The 15,847-nt window shown below is 46.0% G+C and overlaps 1 protein-coding gene across 1 annotated transcript in view; it reads right to left on the reverse strand.

Moving 5' to 3' along the window:
* Positions 1-15,847, reverse strand: part of GABBR2 (gamma-aminobutyric acid type B receptor subunit 2) — a 369,209-nt gene that overhangs the window by 126,278 nt on the left and 227,084 nt on the right. Inside the window, exon 7 of the mRNA XM_070794811.1 lies at positions 11,815-12,051. Coding sequence (XP_070650912.1) covers positions 11,815-12,051 — 237 coding nt within the window. The remainder of the gene's footprint in view (positions 1-11,814; positions 12,052-15,847) is intronic.

Below are 15,847 nucleotides of genomic sequence, written 5' to 3' on the forward strand. Positions count from 1 at the left end.
ACTGAATTGTATACTTACAAATGGTTAAAATGGTAAATTTTATGTTACATACATTTGATTATAATTTTTAAAAAAGGAGAGATGAGGTAAAAAGATTGAGAACCATTGCCATAGAAGAAGCTTTATAATGTGAAGGATCAAAACAAATGGTTGGAAAGAATTAAATAAAAGAAAAAGATATCTGACTGTGAAGTGTAAGTGCTTACAGGACCCCGTAGGTCTGTCTGATTGATGAAGTTATGATGACTTCAATTTTCTCTTTGGTGCTTGTCTTGTGCTGTTTACATTTTCTGTAATGGAAATGTGATATTTCAGTAATCAGAAAAAGAAATAAATGTGTATGTGTGTATAAATGTAAATATATATGAATAAGAGGGTAGTAAAGTACCCTCCCTCTCCCCAATCAGGAACGCAGTGAGTAAAAGGCAAGATGCTGCTTCTAGGATGATCTGGCCAAACTGAGACGTGTAGAACATCCCCCCAGATGGCAGCAGCTGGGTGTCAAGGAGGATCGCCCACCTAGAAATGAAAAGACCGCAGTCTTGGCTTCAGCCTTGCCTATTATTTACAAAGAAAGCTGAGCACCAAAGAATTGATGCTTTTGAACTGTGGTGTTGGAGAAGACTCTTGAGAGTCCCTTGGACAGCAAGGAGATCCAACCAGTCCATCCTAAAGGAAATCAGTCCTGAATGTTCATTGGAAGGGCTGATGCTGAAGCTGAAACTCCAATATTATGGCCACCCAGCTCCTCTATCACGAGCTTTGTGATCCTGGGTAAACTAACCTCTTAGTTTTCTTGCCTGAAAAATGCTGATAATAACAGTCTATAACATCTCCACTGTGTGGGATTGTACTGAATATTAGTTTGGTAAGGCTGCCTTAACAAAATACCCAGACTGGGTGATTTAAAAGAAATTTCTTGTCTCACAGTTCCAGAGGCCAGAGGCCCAAGACGAGGGTGTCAGCAGGGCTGGTTCCTTCTGAGGGCCGTGAGGGAAACTCAGCTCCCCAGCTATCGGTAGCTTGCTGGCAGTCATCGGCATTTCTTAGCTTACGGCTCCATCTTCTCGTGGGGCTCTTCCCCGTGGGTATGTCTGTCTCCCAATTTCCACTTTCTATAAGGACACTATTTGCACTGGATTATCCTACTCTAGTATGACCTCATCTTGACTAATTACATCTTGTAAGGACCTGATTTCCCAATAAGATCACATTCTGAGGTACTTTTCATTAGAGTTCAACACATGGATTTTTGCTGTTGTTGTTCAGTCACTAAGTTGTGTCCAACCCTTTATGACCCCCATGGACTGCAGTACACTATGCTTCCCTGTCCTTCACTATCTCCCAGAGTTGACTCAAACTGAGGTCCATTGAGTCAGTGATGCCATCCAACCATCTCATTTTCTTTCGCCCCCTTCTCCTCTTGCCCTCAATCTTTCCCAGTGTCAGGGTCTTTTTCAAAGAGCCAGCTCTTTGCATCAGGTGGCCAAAATATTGGAGATTCAGCTTCAGCATCAGTCCTTCCAATGAATATTCAGGGTTGATTTCCTGTAGGATTGACTGGTTTGATATCCTTGCTGTCCAAGGGACTCTCAAGAGTCTTCTCCAGCACAACAGTTTGAAAGCATCAGTTCTTCACACTCAGCCTTGTTTGTGAGAGTGGTGCAACTCTCACATCCATACACGACTATTGGAAAAACCATAGCTTTGACTATACGGACCTTTGTCAGCAAAATGATGTTTCTGCTTTTCAATACACTGTCTAGGTTTGTCATAGCTCTTCTTCCAAGCTCGTAACAGGGGTTATTATAAGAATGAAATGATATACTACATTTAAGGGCCTAGCAGATTACCCAGCATATAGTGAGCACTCAGCACTGTTAGCCGTTCCTATCATCATGACATCAGTTATTACAGCAATGTTAGTACAACCACCATGTCACTGAACCTTCCCTTAGTCTGTTTCTTGCAGGCACCTGAACAGAATCTGTACACAGGGCTTCTGCTGAAGTTCTCATAAGATGGTACACTCCCCCACACTGCTTCTCACAAGGAAACAGCTATTTTTGCCCTGACTTGAGGAAGTCAAACCTTCAAGCTTTGGAAGGCTAGGCATCAATTCAAACAAATTGCTAAACCACATTATTTTGATCTTTCAAATTTATCTGACAGCAGAAGGAGTAGGTTTCTTCCCTGTGCTGTACATTATCTGCAGTCATTTGTAATTGTGTTTAAATAAACGGGGGGAGAGCAGCCAAGCAGTACCCCAGAACAGATCTGAAGACACTTGCATTTAGAATCAGAAGCCCTGGGATGTGGATCTGAGAGAGGCTCACTAGCAATACTCTGTGGGACCCAAGCATAGCTACTTTGCCTTGCTGAGCTACAATTTCCTAATTCATTTAGTCAGCAAACGTGTTTCATAGAGTAAGGGCCAGTATTACACAGGGATACAGAGAGGATTACAGGCCCCAGCGCCAGGTAGGGGCTCAGAGGCTCACTGTCCAGTGGGAAGGGGCAGATGGACACACAAATAACCGAGTGCAGAGTGGGGACCTCGATATCCTTTCCTATTAACATGGGGAGAATGGTTCCTGCTCTCTCTCCAGAGTATCTAATATGGTTGTTTGGACAGTGAGTTCCTTGCAGGGCAAGCCTTTTATCTTACTCTTCCTGCCTGGCCCAGGCCTGGCTGATAGGGTGTGCTGGGAATGCTAGTTGAGTTAATAGAACACCTAAATGGTTAAGAACATGGGCTTCTGAGTCAGCCAGACTGGTCAGCTTTGAATGCAGTGACACTGGCTATTTGTAAGATGCTCAGTAAATCATTTATCTTTGCTCAGTCTGCTCAGCCTTTTTTTTTTTTTTAAATAATGATATGGTTGCTAATTAGCTAAATCATTCACTCATTTAATAGATATTTAGTAGGCATCTACTATGTCCTAGGTACCCAGTTCTAAGTCTCAGAGATATGGCAGAAAATGAAACAGACAATGAATAAGAAAAAAAGAGTGCACATCAAGTCAGGTAACTATTGTGAAGAAGAACGAAAGGGACGGGACTGCAGTTTTGAATAGGGTGCCAGGGAAGCACGTGTGGATGCGTGGACAAAGATGGGACGTCGGCTAGAGAGGCAGATGCAGCTCCCTGGGAGGAGCACTCCCGGCACTGGAAATTACACATCCCCTGCCGGGTGGCTGTCTTAAACATCACATTCAGTAACATGTGTACAGTGCTCAGGATGCTGCCTGGGAGGCAGGAGGAGCTCATTAATTGAGAGCTATTATTAGCATGATGTTAATAAATGTAATTGTATTGAGGAAAGAAGAAGACAGAGACTATAAATGTACCCTGTGCACAGGGCAGTCACATCGAGGATTATTGTTATAGTTGTTGTTTATTACTAGCAATTAATTACCTCCAGGAAATGCTCCTGACAGTCTGAAGTTACAGAGGACCCAAGAGCCACTCCCTCCCTCCTCAGGCTCTGGGATTTGAGTCCTAGTGAAATGCTGATGGGGAAGACTCGGGAAGGGGTAAAGGCTGGGTTTCTCTCCTGCCTCACAGAGGAAACAGTGAGAGCCCTTCATGCCCATCCCCACATATACATGTGTCATGGAGATTTCCACAACCTGCGTGGAACAGTGACACCAGATGTCACAGCAGTAATTTGGGCATCACTATCAGCAGATTCAAGAACTATAGATCCTGTTAATACTTCTGTTGTCAGTTCTGATTATTTATTGGATAGCAAAAGTCTTTAGTTTATAGAAGCCTAGGAGGCAGCAGAGTAGGAGAGTGTGACTGAATTTCTCAATCGTACGTGAATTCAATCCCAAGAAGTTAACTCAAGGTTACCAGTGTTTACTGAGATTCCTCCAGGTGTAAGTGCCAGGCGAAGTACTGAGGGGACCGGACCCACAAATCTGGGAGCTGCTAATTCATTGGAGAATATGAATACGGCTTTCCCACAGGCAGACTGAAAGAGGCAGGGATAGGAGCGGGGTGCGACGGACTGTAAGGGAGAGGAGTCTGGAACTGGCTACCTGGTATGGGGGAGGTGACAGGAGAGGCTTGGTGCTAAACTTCATGCACAGTTAACAATTAGCTTACAGTAAAAATTCCCTCTTTAAAATGTTTAAATTTCCCACAAAGACACCTAGATGTCTCAGATTGGGTCCCCTGGAAGTAGAGCCTAGGACAGGGAATCATGTGCAAGGGATAGATTAAACATGTGTTCTCGGGAGACACCTGTAAGGGAGAGGGGGAGAGGGAAGAGGCCAAGCTCTGTGGGATGTGTTTCCAAGTAAGGCAAGTCTCAGCCTGATCCTCCAGGGAGCCCCTGGAGGTGAACAGCGCTGGTGTCACCAACACACCACCCAGTCATCCCTGCAGGCTGCTGCGGGGAGGGGTGTGAGTCCCAGGCACCTCCAGGCTAGGAGGTTTCCATCCGTGGGGACACTGGCAGGGGCACCTGCACAGCTGGGGAATGGGCAAATCTCACCTAAATCCTAAAAGGGCAGGGATCTGGCTGGGGCACCAACAGCACCTGCTGCTGTTAGTTTTTGTGTATGATACTGAGTGATAATTCTTAGGGCTGTGGGACCCTAAGTGGCATGGAGCCCGACTAAAGGGAGGAACAAAGGGAGGACTGTGAGCAGATGTCTTCCACCTTTAAGGTGACTATCAAATCCCTAGAGTGAATGGTGGCAGCAGGTAGAGAACTCAAAAGCGTTCCTACAACCTTAATACAAGTTCACAATTTGCTGAGAGAATTAAATGAGATAATATATGTGAAACAGACTGGCACTTAGTAGAGAGAGAATGATGGTTAGACTTGATTCTGAATATTCCTTGATTTAGACCTGCATAAACTGGGCTTTGAAAAATCATCATAATAGCATGGGAATAATAATAATAGTAATGGTGATGATACCACTGGGTACTAAACACCATTGTTATTTCTCATATCAACCCTATGAAGTAGGTTATATTTTCCTACATAGATGAGGAAACTGAGGCACAGATAGGTAAGCAATTTTCCTGAGGTCACACAGTTCTAAGAGCTGGGCTGAACTGTGGCCTCCTTTTGCCTGACTTTTCAAATCTTCGTTTCCTGTTACAGTTCATCACTGCCACGCCCTGCGAAATGGTGGATTTTATGTGAGTTTGCGGGTAGGCTGCTTAGCCAGGGAATAAAGGGAGAGAAATGAGGTTCCCAAACCAGCTCCCATGTTAAGTTTGTATATACTGCAATTTCAGTGGATCTCCTTGGGTCTGGGTGGGGTGGAGATAAGTGGGGTGCAGAGGAAGTTCTGGAAGGGTTTGCTGTTGATCCTGGACAACAGCCAAGAAACACTCATGAAAGGGAGACCTGAGAACAGAAAAGCCTGAGTGGCGTCGGGACCTAGCACGAGGTCACTGGGACAAGTCCCGTTTTCTGGGACACGCAGTTGGCACATTACACTCGGACCATGGCAGAGTTTCTGACAAGCTCTCCAGTGATTGCTTCGAGGATAAAATCGAAACAGGTGGAATTAGGTGAGTCCAGGGGATGGAGTCATGACTGGTTGAATGACCAGCCCCCAAAGGGGTCAAATCCTAAGTTGGTAGGCTTTTCACTACTTCTGGGTGGAGTTCCTAGTACTCTAGTTCTTGGCTCACTCAAATTCAGCCTAAAAAAAAAAAAAATCTAAAGCAAAATGATGATATCAAATAGAAGGCACAAATGTGTGGCTGGTGGGAAGCTTCTGTATTGGAGAATAAAGCCAGGACCCCAAAGATCAGAGAGGCAGGAGAGATAGGCGGACTTGAACAACACGAAGTTTAATTCATTCATGTGTGTGTGTGTGTGTAGCATAAAGTTTCCTGTTTGATAAAAAAATCAACCGTGCAACTTCAGGGTCACAGCATGGCCAAGCAACAGTGGGAATGAAATAAATGAGGCTTCAGTCAACAGAGTGTCATTTTCCTGGGACGAGGAGCTGGTTAGCTTCCTCTAATGACCTGGTTTCAAGAACTTAGTGATTGGGATCCCAGCCAAACTGAGCTTACTCCAGGATGTCCTCTTTTCAGGAAAAATATTGATTGAGGATGGGGGCAGTATTTGAGTCTTAGTAGAGATTGTGAAGAAGGCTGAGCGCCGAAGAATTGATGCTTTTGAACTGTGGTTTTGGACAAGACTCTTGAGAGTCCCTTGGACTGCAAGGAGATCCAACCAGTCCATTCTGAAGGAGATCAGCCCTGGGATTTCTTTGGAAGGAATGATGCTAAAGCTGAAACTCCAGTACTTTGGCCACCTCATGCGAAGAGCTGACTCATTGGAAAAGACTCTGATGCTGGGAGGGATTGGGGGCAGGAGGAGAAGGGGACGACAGAGGATGAGATGGCTGGATGGCATCACTGACTCAATGGACGTGAGTCTGAGTGAACTCCGGGAGTTGGTGATGGACAGGGAGGCCTGGCGTGCTGCGATTCATGGGGTCGCAAAGAGTCGGACACGACTGAGCGACTGATCTGATCTGATCTGATCTGAGAGATAATTTTGTAAAAATCTCCCATAAAAACTTGAAGTTTAAGGGGCACACTGGTGAAGGCTGGATTCCCATTCTTCAGCAACAAACACAAACAGATCAATGAACTCTGCAAACTGCCACCTGCTGTCTTCGTAACCTTCTTGGCGAGATCAATTAGTGATAACAGCCATCAGAGGTGACTGCCTGAACTTAAGGCTGCAGGCCTCTCCCGAGATGTTAAATTGAGATGTCGAGGCCCGCAGCTGTTTGAGAGAGGCTGGGCGAAGGATGAAGATTGGGTCTATTATTATATCTGGAGGAACTCATGGGTCACCCTCTTTGCCGCTGTGATTGCTTCTATATGAGGTCCACTCACAGGGAATGAGGAGGTGATCACAGGAAATAGTTTAGAAAGAATGGGCCCTCTTCTCACGGTCAAAAATATTCCCAAGAGCCCCTTTCAATTTCTCCATGCCCAAGTGCTCATGTAAGCCTCCCAGCCCTGACCCAAGTGTGGGGTAAAGGCTCTCAGTGACTTCCTGGAGAAACTGGTGCACACGATAGGATACAATGAGATTCTATGAATTTAGCTTTTGTCATAGGCACCACAAAATAAATACGGTGTAGTTTCAAAAGACAAACCAGAAGAAACATTCACTAAAGGAGGGATACTGCTGGTTAGAGCCCTTGTATCTTGGTCTGACACACCCAAAAGATAACTGAGAGGAATTAAAACATGTTCACCCCCCAAAAATTTAAGCTTTGGTTTTTTACCTGGAAACTCAGCACACATTCCCAAGTAGCCTTTGAAGGGTTATGGATATTAGCTTGTTGATGAATTCAGTGTCTCTTTGGTAGAAAAGCCTTCTTGGAAGAGTCTATTAAACCACAGTATACAGCCTGAGTGCTAGGGAGGAGGGAACTTGGCATTGCACCCTCACTCCCCAGGGCATGGCACAGGGAGAACTCGCAGCACAGGGACCTTGTGGTTACCCACACATGGAGTTTTGCTTACTGAACTGTGGGAAAATCCAGGACAGCTTCCTGGTTTTTCCTCTCATAAGCAGAATGGAGTCCCTGCTCCAAGGGTCTGGGCTGACCTTGGACAGTGACTGGCAATTGTTATCTACCATCTCTCTACCACTGGGTAGGGAACCCACAGACCACATCATTCTTCTTTGCGCTCCCAGCTCCTAGCACCCAGCACAGGATCTGCTAAGGAGCAAATGAATGGAGGAATACATCTGCCAGAGCCCCAAGCAATTCTCAAAACGTCGCTATTTGAGACTCACCAGGACTACTTGTTGTTAATAATGGGAATTTTCTGGCGCTACTGCAAAGCCACTCAATCAGAAGTTCTGAGGCAGGGCTAGGAAATTTGCATTTTTAACAAAGTTCCCTGGGAGGTTCCCACACGTGTATAGACGTTTAGGAATCCTTGCCCTAGAGGAACTCTGCGGACTGGGATTCTCAGGATGCTCTGGGCTTTTGAGACCTAACAGCCAGTTTGAGCCTGAGTTTTATCAGGTGTTTGTTAGAAGAAGGGTTTCCGGGTGAGAAAGCATTCTGAGATTTGCAGAGCAGAGAGAGGTAATGACAGGGCCAGAAACCGGAACTGTGGGCTCAGGGAATCAGAGGTAGCAGGCACCCCAGACCATCAGTGTACAGCTGGGGACACAGGTCCTATTCTCCAGTGTTCTCGGAGGAAGGTGGCTGGGAGGAGAGCTCTTAAGAAAATTAAAGACACTAGGGCCCCAGACTAAGCCAGAGTCCCGACCTGGGGTGCCCGAAGAAATCTCTTTAACACACCAACTGGCAGCCACAGGCCTGGCTCCCAGGCGAGAATGCATACTGAATCAATTGAAATTGAGTCACGGATATAATTAATTTAATGTGTTTAAACGATTTTCCGTATAGTAAACAAGCTGAATGAGGGTGACCCAGAATAAAGTGTCTGCCTGAGAATGGAAAAATGGATACTGTGTGTGCTGTATAATGAAAACCCTTCAGCAAATAGAAAATGCTTCAATTTATTTCTACCTCCTGTTCCCTTCCTTTCCAACTCTTTATTTATGTCTGAACTTGGCCTTCTGCGGTCTCCTTGGACCACAGGGACACTTTTTATTTTGTCAGAAATTGGTCTTTTTTCTCTGATCAGAAGACAATTTTAATGAAACCTGTCTCGAGCCCAGTGACAAGCACATATTAATATGTGATGAAGGGGATGAGGAAGGGGAAAAAAAACCTGAAGACCTGTTTCACTATTGCAATCTTTTTCTCAACTAATGGAAGATTTGTATAAAGAGGAGAGAGGCAGCACCGGTGTGGTGACGGCAGGCCCATCTGAGCTACTGTCCTGCCTAAATTGAACCTTCTTTCTGTGTGACTTTGAAACTCTCCATCCGTACCTCAGATACTCATCTGCAACCTGAGGGGGTTGAATTTGAGGATCTCTAAGATTACTTTCAGTTCTGACATTCGCTGAATCATGAGTCACAAATGAGACCAGGCATAAATATGAGTCAAGGAATGTCCCATCAAAAAGAAACTCATCTTCAAGCTGTGTAAAGCCTTTCAGGCAGCCTCATCTAATTGCGCATCAAGTAGGGATCATGTATTATTTGGCAGCATTTAGGAGTAGTTATAAATGATCTCCACCTAAGCTACATCAGGCATCTAGACAAAATGCTGCATTTTAGGATTAGGAGAGGCTTCCTAGATTCTGTAGCTCTCTATCCAGCCACTTCAACTTGGGATACTACAAATTCATTCTATGAAATAGGAAACAAAGCGTGACAAGATGGCCTGAAAAAGTGGACCCATATTTTGAGACAGCTTTGCCATAATGCTACTAGTGGGACCCCTGGTGAATTCCACCCTTCTCTAAGGCTCTGTCTGTGAATTTGTTCCATGGACAGAAAGGACTTCTAAAGCATTTGGTGCTCTGTGGAGCCTTTCTGAGGGAGAGGTGAGGTGGGATGGGATGTGGAGGGGGCTGATCTGGAAGGGCTCTGGGCTCTTCTTCCATTCACCTGAGAATCTCCTCTTTAATTTATATTACACACCAGGGACCACGTACAATCTGATAACAAGAAGTTCTGGGGATAAAACAAAAGAACTTTTTGAAACCACTGGGCTGAGGAAAGCTGTTAAAGTTTTCAGTCTGTGTCCAGGATGCACTGCAGACATGACCTTTACCGATAACTAACAAGAGCCTTCACTTCCGAGCTGTGGGAGCAATGTCCAGGTCTCAGGTCAAGAGGGGCTCTATTTAGGAATTTGGAACTCTCCTTCTTTTTAGCAAACCTCAATGTTCCCCAATGCCCAGAGCAGTGGTTCTAAACTCTACTGTGCATTAGGGGGTCTGTTAAACCACAGATGGCTGTGCCCCAACCCTGAGATTCTGATCCAGTGGGTCTGGGGTTAGGCTCAAGAATTTGCATTTCTAACCAGCTCCCAGGAGATGCTGGTGCTGCTGGTCAAGGCACACTTGGAAAACTGTTGGCCTGTAAGATAAGGCCAGCCTCCTTAGCTTTCCCTACAGAGCTGTGCCCCAGCTCACCTTCCCAGCCTCACCACCCTCCCTTTCAATATTCCCAACAAAGTACATGCACCTCACCACACTCCATCCAGCTGGACCGCCAGCCCCCGTCTGCAGGTCTAAGGCACAACCCCAAAGATTCCACTTCCAAAGTCTTCCATGACTTCTTCATCAAAGGTCACAGAAATCCCTCTAGGCTCACACAGGCTCTCCCGTGGTGCTGAGCACTTTCAACCTCTTAATATCATTTGAGTCTAGGTCTCAGCCCTGCCTCTGGACCACAGTCTCCAGGACAAGGAGTCCATCTTATCCCGGAGTCCACGCCATAGCCTACACTCAGCACCTGCACAAGTCCCGGCCCGTCAGACCAACAACCCAAACCTGAGCGCATGCGCAAAGGAGCATGAACGTGTAAGAAATACCCCAGTTAGCTCATCTTATATACTCTCAAGACAGACGGATTCTCTAAATGCCTTTTTAAATTAGAACAACGGGCAACACTTTAGCCATTTCAAACTACTCTTTAGGCAAATTTCCCTAATTTTCTGGGAGCACTGCTGCCGCTGCTAAGTCGCTTCAGTTGTGTCAGACTCTGTGCGACCCCATAGACGGCAGCCAACCAGGCTTCCCCGTCCCTGGGATTCTCCAGGCAAGAACACTGGAGTGGGTTGCCATTTCCTTCTCCAATGCATGAAAGTGAAAAGTGAAAGTGAAGTCGCTCAGTCGTGTCCGACTCTTCGCGACCCGACCCCATGGACTGCAGCCTACCAGGCTCCTCCATCCATGGGATTTTCTAGGCAAGAGTACTGGAGTGGGGTGCCATCGCCTTCTCCATTCTGGGAGCACAGTCAGTGACAAATACATCATTGTGAGACATAAATGACTACCACTTAAGTTCATGACCAGAAGGTAGTGTGATGCAGCTTTTAAGAGCTAGACCCAGGTTCAAATCCCAACTCTACCTCTGATTAGCTGTGGTACTTAAATGTGCCAAGCTCCAGGCTCCTCAGCTTTATTGGGGGTGGTAACAGCACCCACTTCCTAGGGATGGCACACAGATGCAGTGAGACAATTATTAACTACAACAACCACGAGCATTTCCTCCGCATCTACATGTGCCTAGCACTGGGCATACATCATCAAGCTAATCTACATAAATGCTTAGCACACATCTAGCACATCATAAGCATTCAAGAAATACTGATTCTCATCGTTCCAATTTTCCTGACTTCTGTACAACACAGACATTATTATTCCCATTTGCCAGCTATTTCAAGAATCTTAAAACTCAGAACAAGTAGCTTGCTCAACCACCTGCTAGGGCAGTTTTTAATTTGTAACAGCTAATGTTTATGACTGCCTTGCCAGGTAGGTATTATTTCCATTTGGGGGCTGAAAAAACTCTGTAGTCTGAAGATCATAGCTTGAAAGTGAATGCCCAGGATTTGAACCTGACTCTGGATCCAGAGCTTCTGTTGACTCACCCCCACCCCACCGCCTGGTGGATTCCACCTGCTCTGTGTCAGCTCACTATGGCCTTTCTAATCCACAAGTTATAGACAGGTAGTTTCCCAACACATCAGACAGCGTTACTGGCCATGCCCGTTTCAGCAGCCTTGCAACCACAGAGCCCACAGGAAGTTATTTCAACAAGCGAAAAATGAAGCATATATCAGAGGGCCTGTAACACAGTGCCTCTTGCCCTGTGTGTCACCAAGGGGCGCTAAGGAAAGCAGAGCCCAGGGGCCTGGGACTGACCGTGACCCCGAAGAAGTTGGTCTCGTTCATGGCATTGAGGATGATCTTGCCCAGCGTGTGGTCCGTGTAGTTGAAGTCCTGGATCCGCTGGTGCCGGCTGCTGGCGTGCAGCGTCTCCATGGCCCTCTGGAGCGTCTTGGCGATGACCCAGATGCCGTCGTAGGCATACCCGTGGAACTTGCTGGGTCCTACTCCTGACCGCTTGTTGTTGTACTCTCTCTCATACTGCTGTGGTGTCTGGAAAATAAGGAGACCAGGGACACCAAGTTACAGCCAGCCGGGACATGAAGCACATGGTGCCGAGAGCTGACACTCCCCAGTGCTTATCATGAGCCAGGCACGGTGCTAGGCTCTTAACGTGCATTATCGCATCTAACCCCCACAACAACCTTGTACACTGGGACTATTACTGTCCCCATTTACAGATGAGAAAATTGACTCAGGAAAGCTAACTTGCCTAGGACCAAGTGAGTGGCAGGGCTGGTATCTGAACCCTGGCTGTCTGCCAAGACCAGTGGAAGGAAAAATGCATCCCGAGCAGGCCTCCTCCTGACATTAGCTGGGCCTGGAGCTACAGTAACAGTGGAGGCGCATACACCATATGTCTAAATATTAAGTTATAGACAACAAACAGACTGTTGAATAAAATATTTTCTATCTTTTTGTCATAATGGGTTAAAGGAAGGTGAATAAACCTTCCTAACAAGCTGGAAGGCCAGGTTTGAATTCAGAAGTCTGAGACCCCTTGGAGCTTCAGTCTGGACACAGAAGCACAGGGGAAGCTAACTTTGCTCAGGGGCCCACCCTCTTCTCTTCCCACTTGACTCCATCCCACAGGCCAGTCAAGCCAGTCCACCTTCTTCTGGCATAAGTAGTCCCATGACCACCCTGAGGCTCAGTCCTCCCTGAAGAGGCTCCTTGGACCCTGGATGCGGCTCCAGGCATTTGGGCAGGGAATTCAGGGGATGGCCCAGGATTGGGAGGGGTGTAGGCTCTGGGTGGGCAGGTCCCTGTGGCCTTGTGGATTTTGAACCCCGTGGGGCTTGAGTGAGGTCCTCTTAGAGCATGGGACCCCGGGCAGGTCCTAGGTGTCCAGTTGTAAGGTCCCTTCTGATCTCTACATTGTGCTCTTCCCTTTCATCTTCCAGAATATAGCAGGGTCTGCGAATAACTTCACATTAAAAAATTTTTTTTCTCCCATTGAGCTGGATTTCATAAAATAATTTCATTGGTAATATTAACATTCTGATTGAGGCCACAAAGTAATGAAACTGCCTTTTTACTCTAGTCCCTGAGGCTTACAGATCCAAATGAATGCCGCTCCAGGGGAACCCATTACCCTCAGCTCTTCATGGGCCTTTTCTCAAATCACTTCTGAACTCCTCTGCCAGAAATGTCATCAGAGCCCATGGCTTAGTCTTTGGATTAATCCTCCTTGGGGACAAATCAAACATAGAAACCAGAACTCATTGTCAGTTTATACCAGAAAAGGCCCCTTAGAGACAGTCACACATGCCCTCTCAATCTGCAGCAGGAGACACAGAGAGGTCTAGAGACTTGCCTAAGGTCACACAGCATGCGTATGTGTGTGTCTCTGTGTGTATAGCCAGACTGGTCTCATTTTATCTTTGCTGCTTCTCACATGTTTGAATTTTGAAGTCATAACTGCTTTTTGAAAACCACCCCAAGTTGTTTGGGGCCAGTTCTCGTATCCGAGTAGAGTGGTGAAGCTGAGCCATTGAAGACTGGGTTACTCTGTGGCTGGATCTCAAGTCTCTCGCCCTTGGCTCAAGGGGTTAGCAGAGCCTGGGTACAACCAAGCCCCTCCAAAGGTGGAATCTGCAGACAACCAAATGAGGAATCTGCCTGGCCAAATGTGGATGGTATCCCAGCAACAAATCCACCACCTTTAAAAAAAAAAACCAAAAACATTTTGGCTCCTATTGGATAGCTCAGGTTTTATCTATTTATGATTTCCTTTGGAAATGCATCATGTCCAGCCATCACTGTTCTGTTCATCAGTCAAAATACCCAGCAGAAGTTCTTTAATTCCAAGGGTTCTTCAAGGAGACAGCACCGTCTCCAGCCCAGCCCAGCTCCTCAAGCCCTTTCTCATAGGTAACTGCACCCCTCCACCTGGAGGCTGGCTCTCCACAGGCATCCTCTGCCTGCTCACTTCTTATCAGGGAGCATGAGATAGTGTATTATAAGGCTTCCTGTTCCCTGAGCCTGTTGGGTCTCCTTCATTCACACCAGACTTGTTTGCACTTGAGGCTGTTGCACTAGATGCCTCCTCTGCCAGGAAGCTTCTGCCGCAGCTCTGGCCTGATATTCTCGGCACACAAACGTCAACATGTGTCGTTTCTCAGGGATGCTTCCCTGACCCACCCTTTCCACAACCTCCTCCTGCCAGGCAATCTCTATCCACTAGTTTTATCTTCTTTATTGCAATTTTTACTTCCTGCAGTGCATCTACCCGAAGAATTAAGCTCCAAGGGGTCAAGGGTGTTATCTTGATCATAGAACCCAAAACAATACCCGCAGAGACCCTTTCTAAGCATCGGTTTCTCCATCTGAAAAGTGAGGAGGTTGGACCAGGTGATCTAGAAGCCTCCTCCTGGTGAGTGATCCAGGCAGGAGCCTGGCACAGTGGTAAGAACACAGGACTTGGAAGCAGGTTTACCTGCCTTCCAGTTCCAGTTCAGTGGTTTGGTAATGTGACCTGGGGCTGGGGTCCTATCTCCTACAGGTCTCTGCATCCTCCCATCTAGGTGGCTGTGACAGTTCCATGAGTGCACAGCATCAGTCCTGTGTCCAGGATGTGTTGGTGCCCCAAGAACTCCAGTCACTGCTAGTAATAGTACAGTGGTTGTTCACCTGGCCACCTGGAACAACTGCTCACCCAGGATGCCCTAAAGACCCAAGACTTCGCCTGTGCTGATAGGGGGTAACAGCCCTCCAGTGTGTGAATGGCCTACTTTTACTTCCTTAGCTAATTTCCAATTATTGGACATTAAAGCTTTTTTCTAATTTTTCCCAATTACAGGATTGCAAAAAAAAGCACCCTTGTATCTAAATTTTCTGAACACATACTGATAATTATTTTTTCGGAAGAAATTCCCAGATATATAATTGCTGAGGCAAAAGGTATAAAAACCTTAAATGCTATTCACACATCTAAAGGGCCAAATTATCCTCTCCAAACATGAAAAGCTAAAATTCCACTCTATATGAAAGTGCCCATTTCCTTCCATCCTGGCCCACAATAGGCATTTCTTTCTTTTTCTTTTTTTTAAGCTGCTCAGCACGCAGGCTCTTGGTTCTCCAACCAGGGAGCAAACCTGTGCCCCTGCAGTGGAAGTGCAGAGTCTAACCACTGGGCCACCAGGGAAGTCCCTCAATTTTTAAAATCATTGTCAGTTTCTCAAGAAAAAAATGTACATCTCTTTTCATCTTAATTTGCATTTCTCTAGTTAACTATTAAGAGTGATCTCCACATATAGATGGGCAACTTTCACTTCTGAGGTGTGTTTCCTCTTTATACCATATTGGTATGGTGAGAGTCACAACTTTTAGTGCTTTGTTTCAACATATCCTTGTTATTTTTCTATTTGGCTATATTTTTCTTGATTTTAAAATGTAATTTGGGGGAATTCCTTGGCAGTCCAGGGGTCGGGATTCCATGTTTCCACTGCAGAGGGCCTGGATGCTATCCCTGCTTGGGGAACTGAAATCCTGCAAGATGCGCAGTGTGGCCTAAAAGAAAAAGAAAAAAAGAAATTTGGGTATATTTCAGGCTATTAATTCAGCTATTGGCTATTTTTAAAATATCAAAAATTTACCTGAATTGTCTATTTATCTAATTAATTGCTTAAGCATCAAAGGAATGAGGCCTCTTGAACTCTTCTCTCTAAGACTTTGCTGCTCCGAGGCTTTTTCTGATGCAGGCAAAGGCATCCAAGGGCTGGTGGTGTCTCTTTGAGTCCTGTTTGTTCAACCTAATGAGTACATTCAGATGACGTTTCAAGACGTC

The sequence above is a fragment of the Bos indicus genome, chromosome 8, assembly GCF_029378745.1.
Source record: "Bos indicus isolate NIAB-ARS_2022 breed Sahiwal x Tharparkar chromosome 8, NIAB-ARS_B.indTharparkar_mat_pri_1.0, whole genome shotgun sequence".
Classification (NCBI taxonomy): domain Eukaryota; kingdom Metazoa; phylum Chordata; class Mammalia; order Artiodactyla; family Bovidae; genus Bos; species Bos indicus.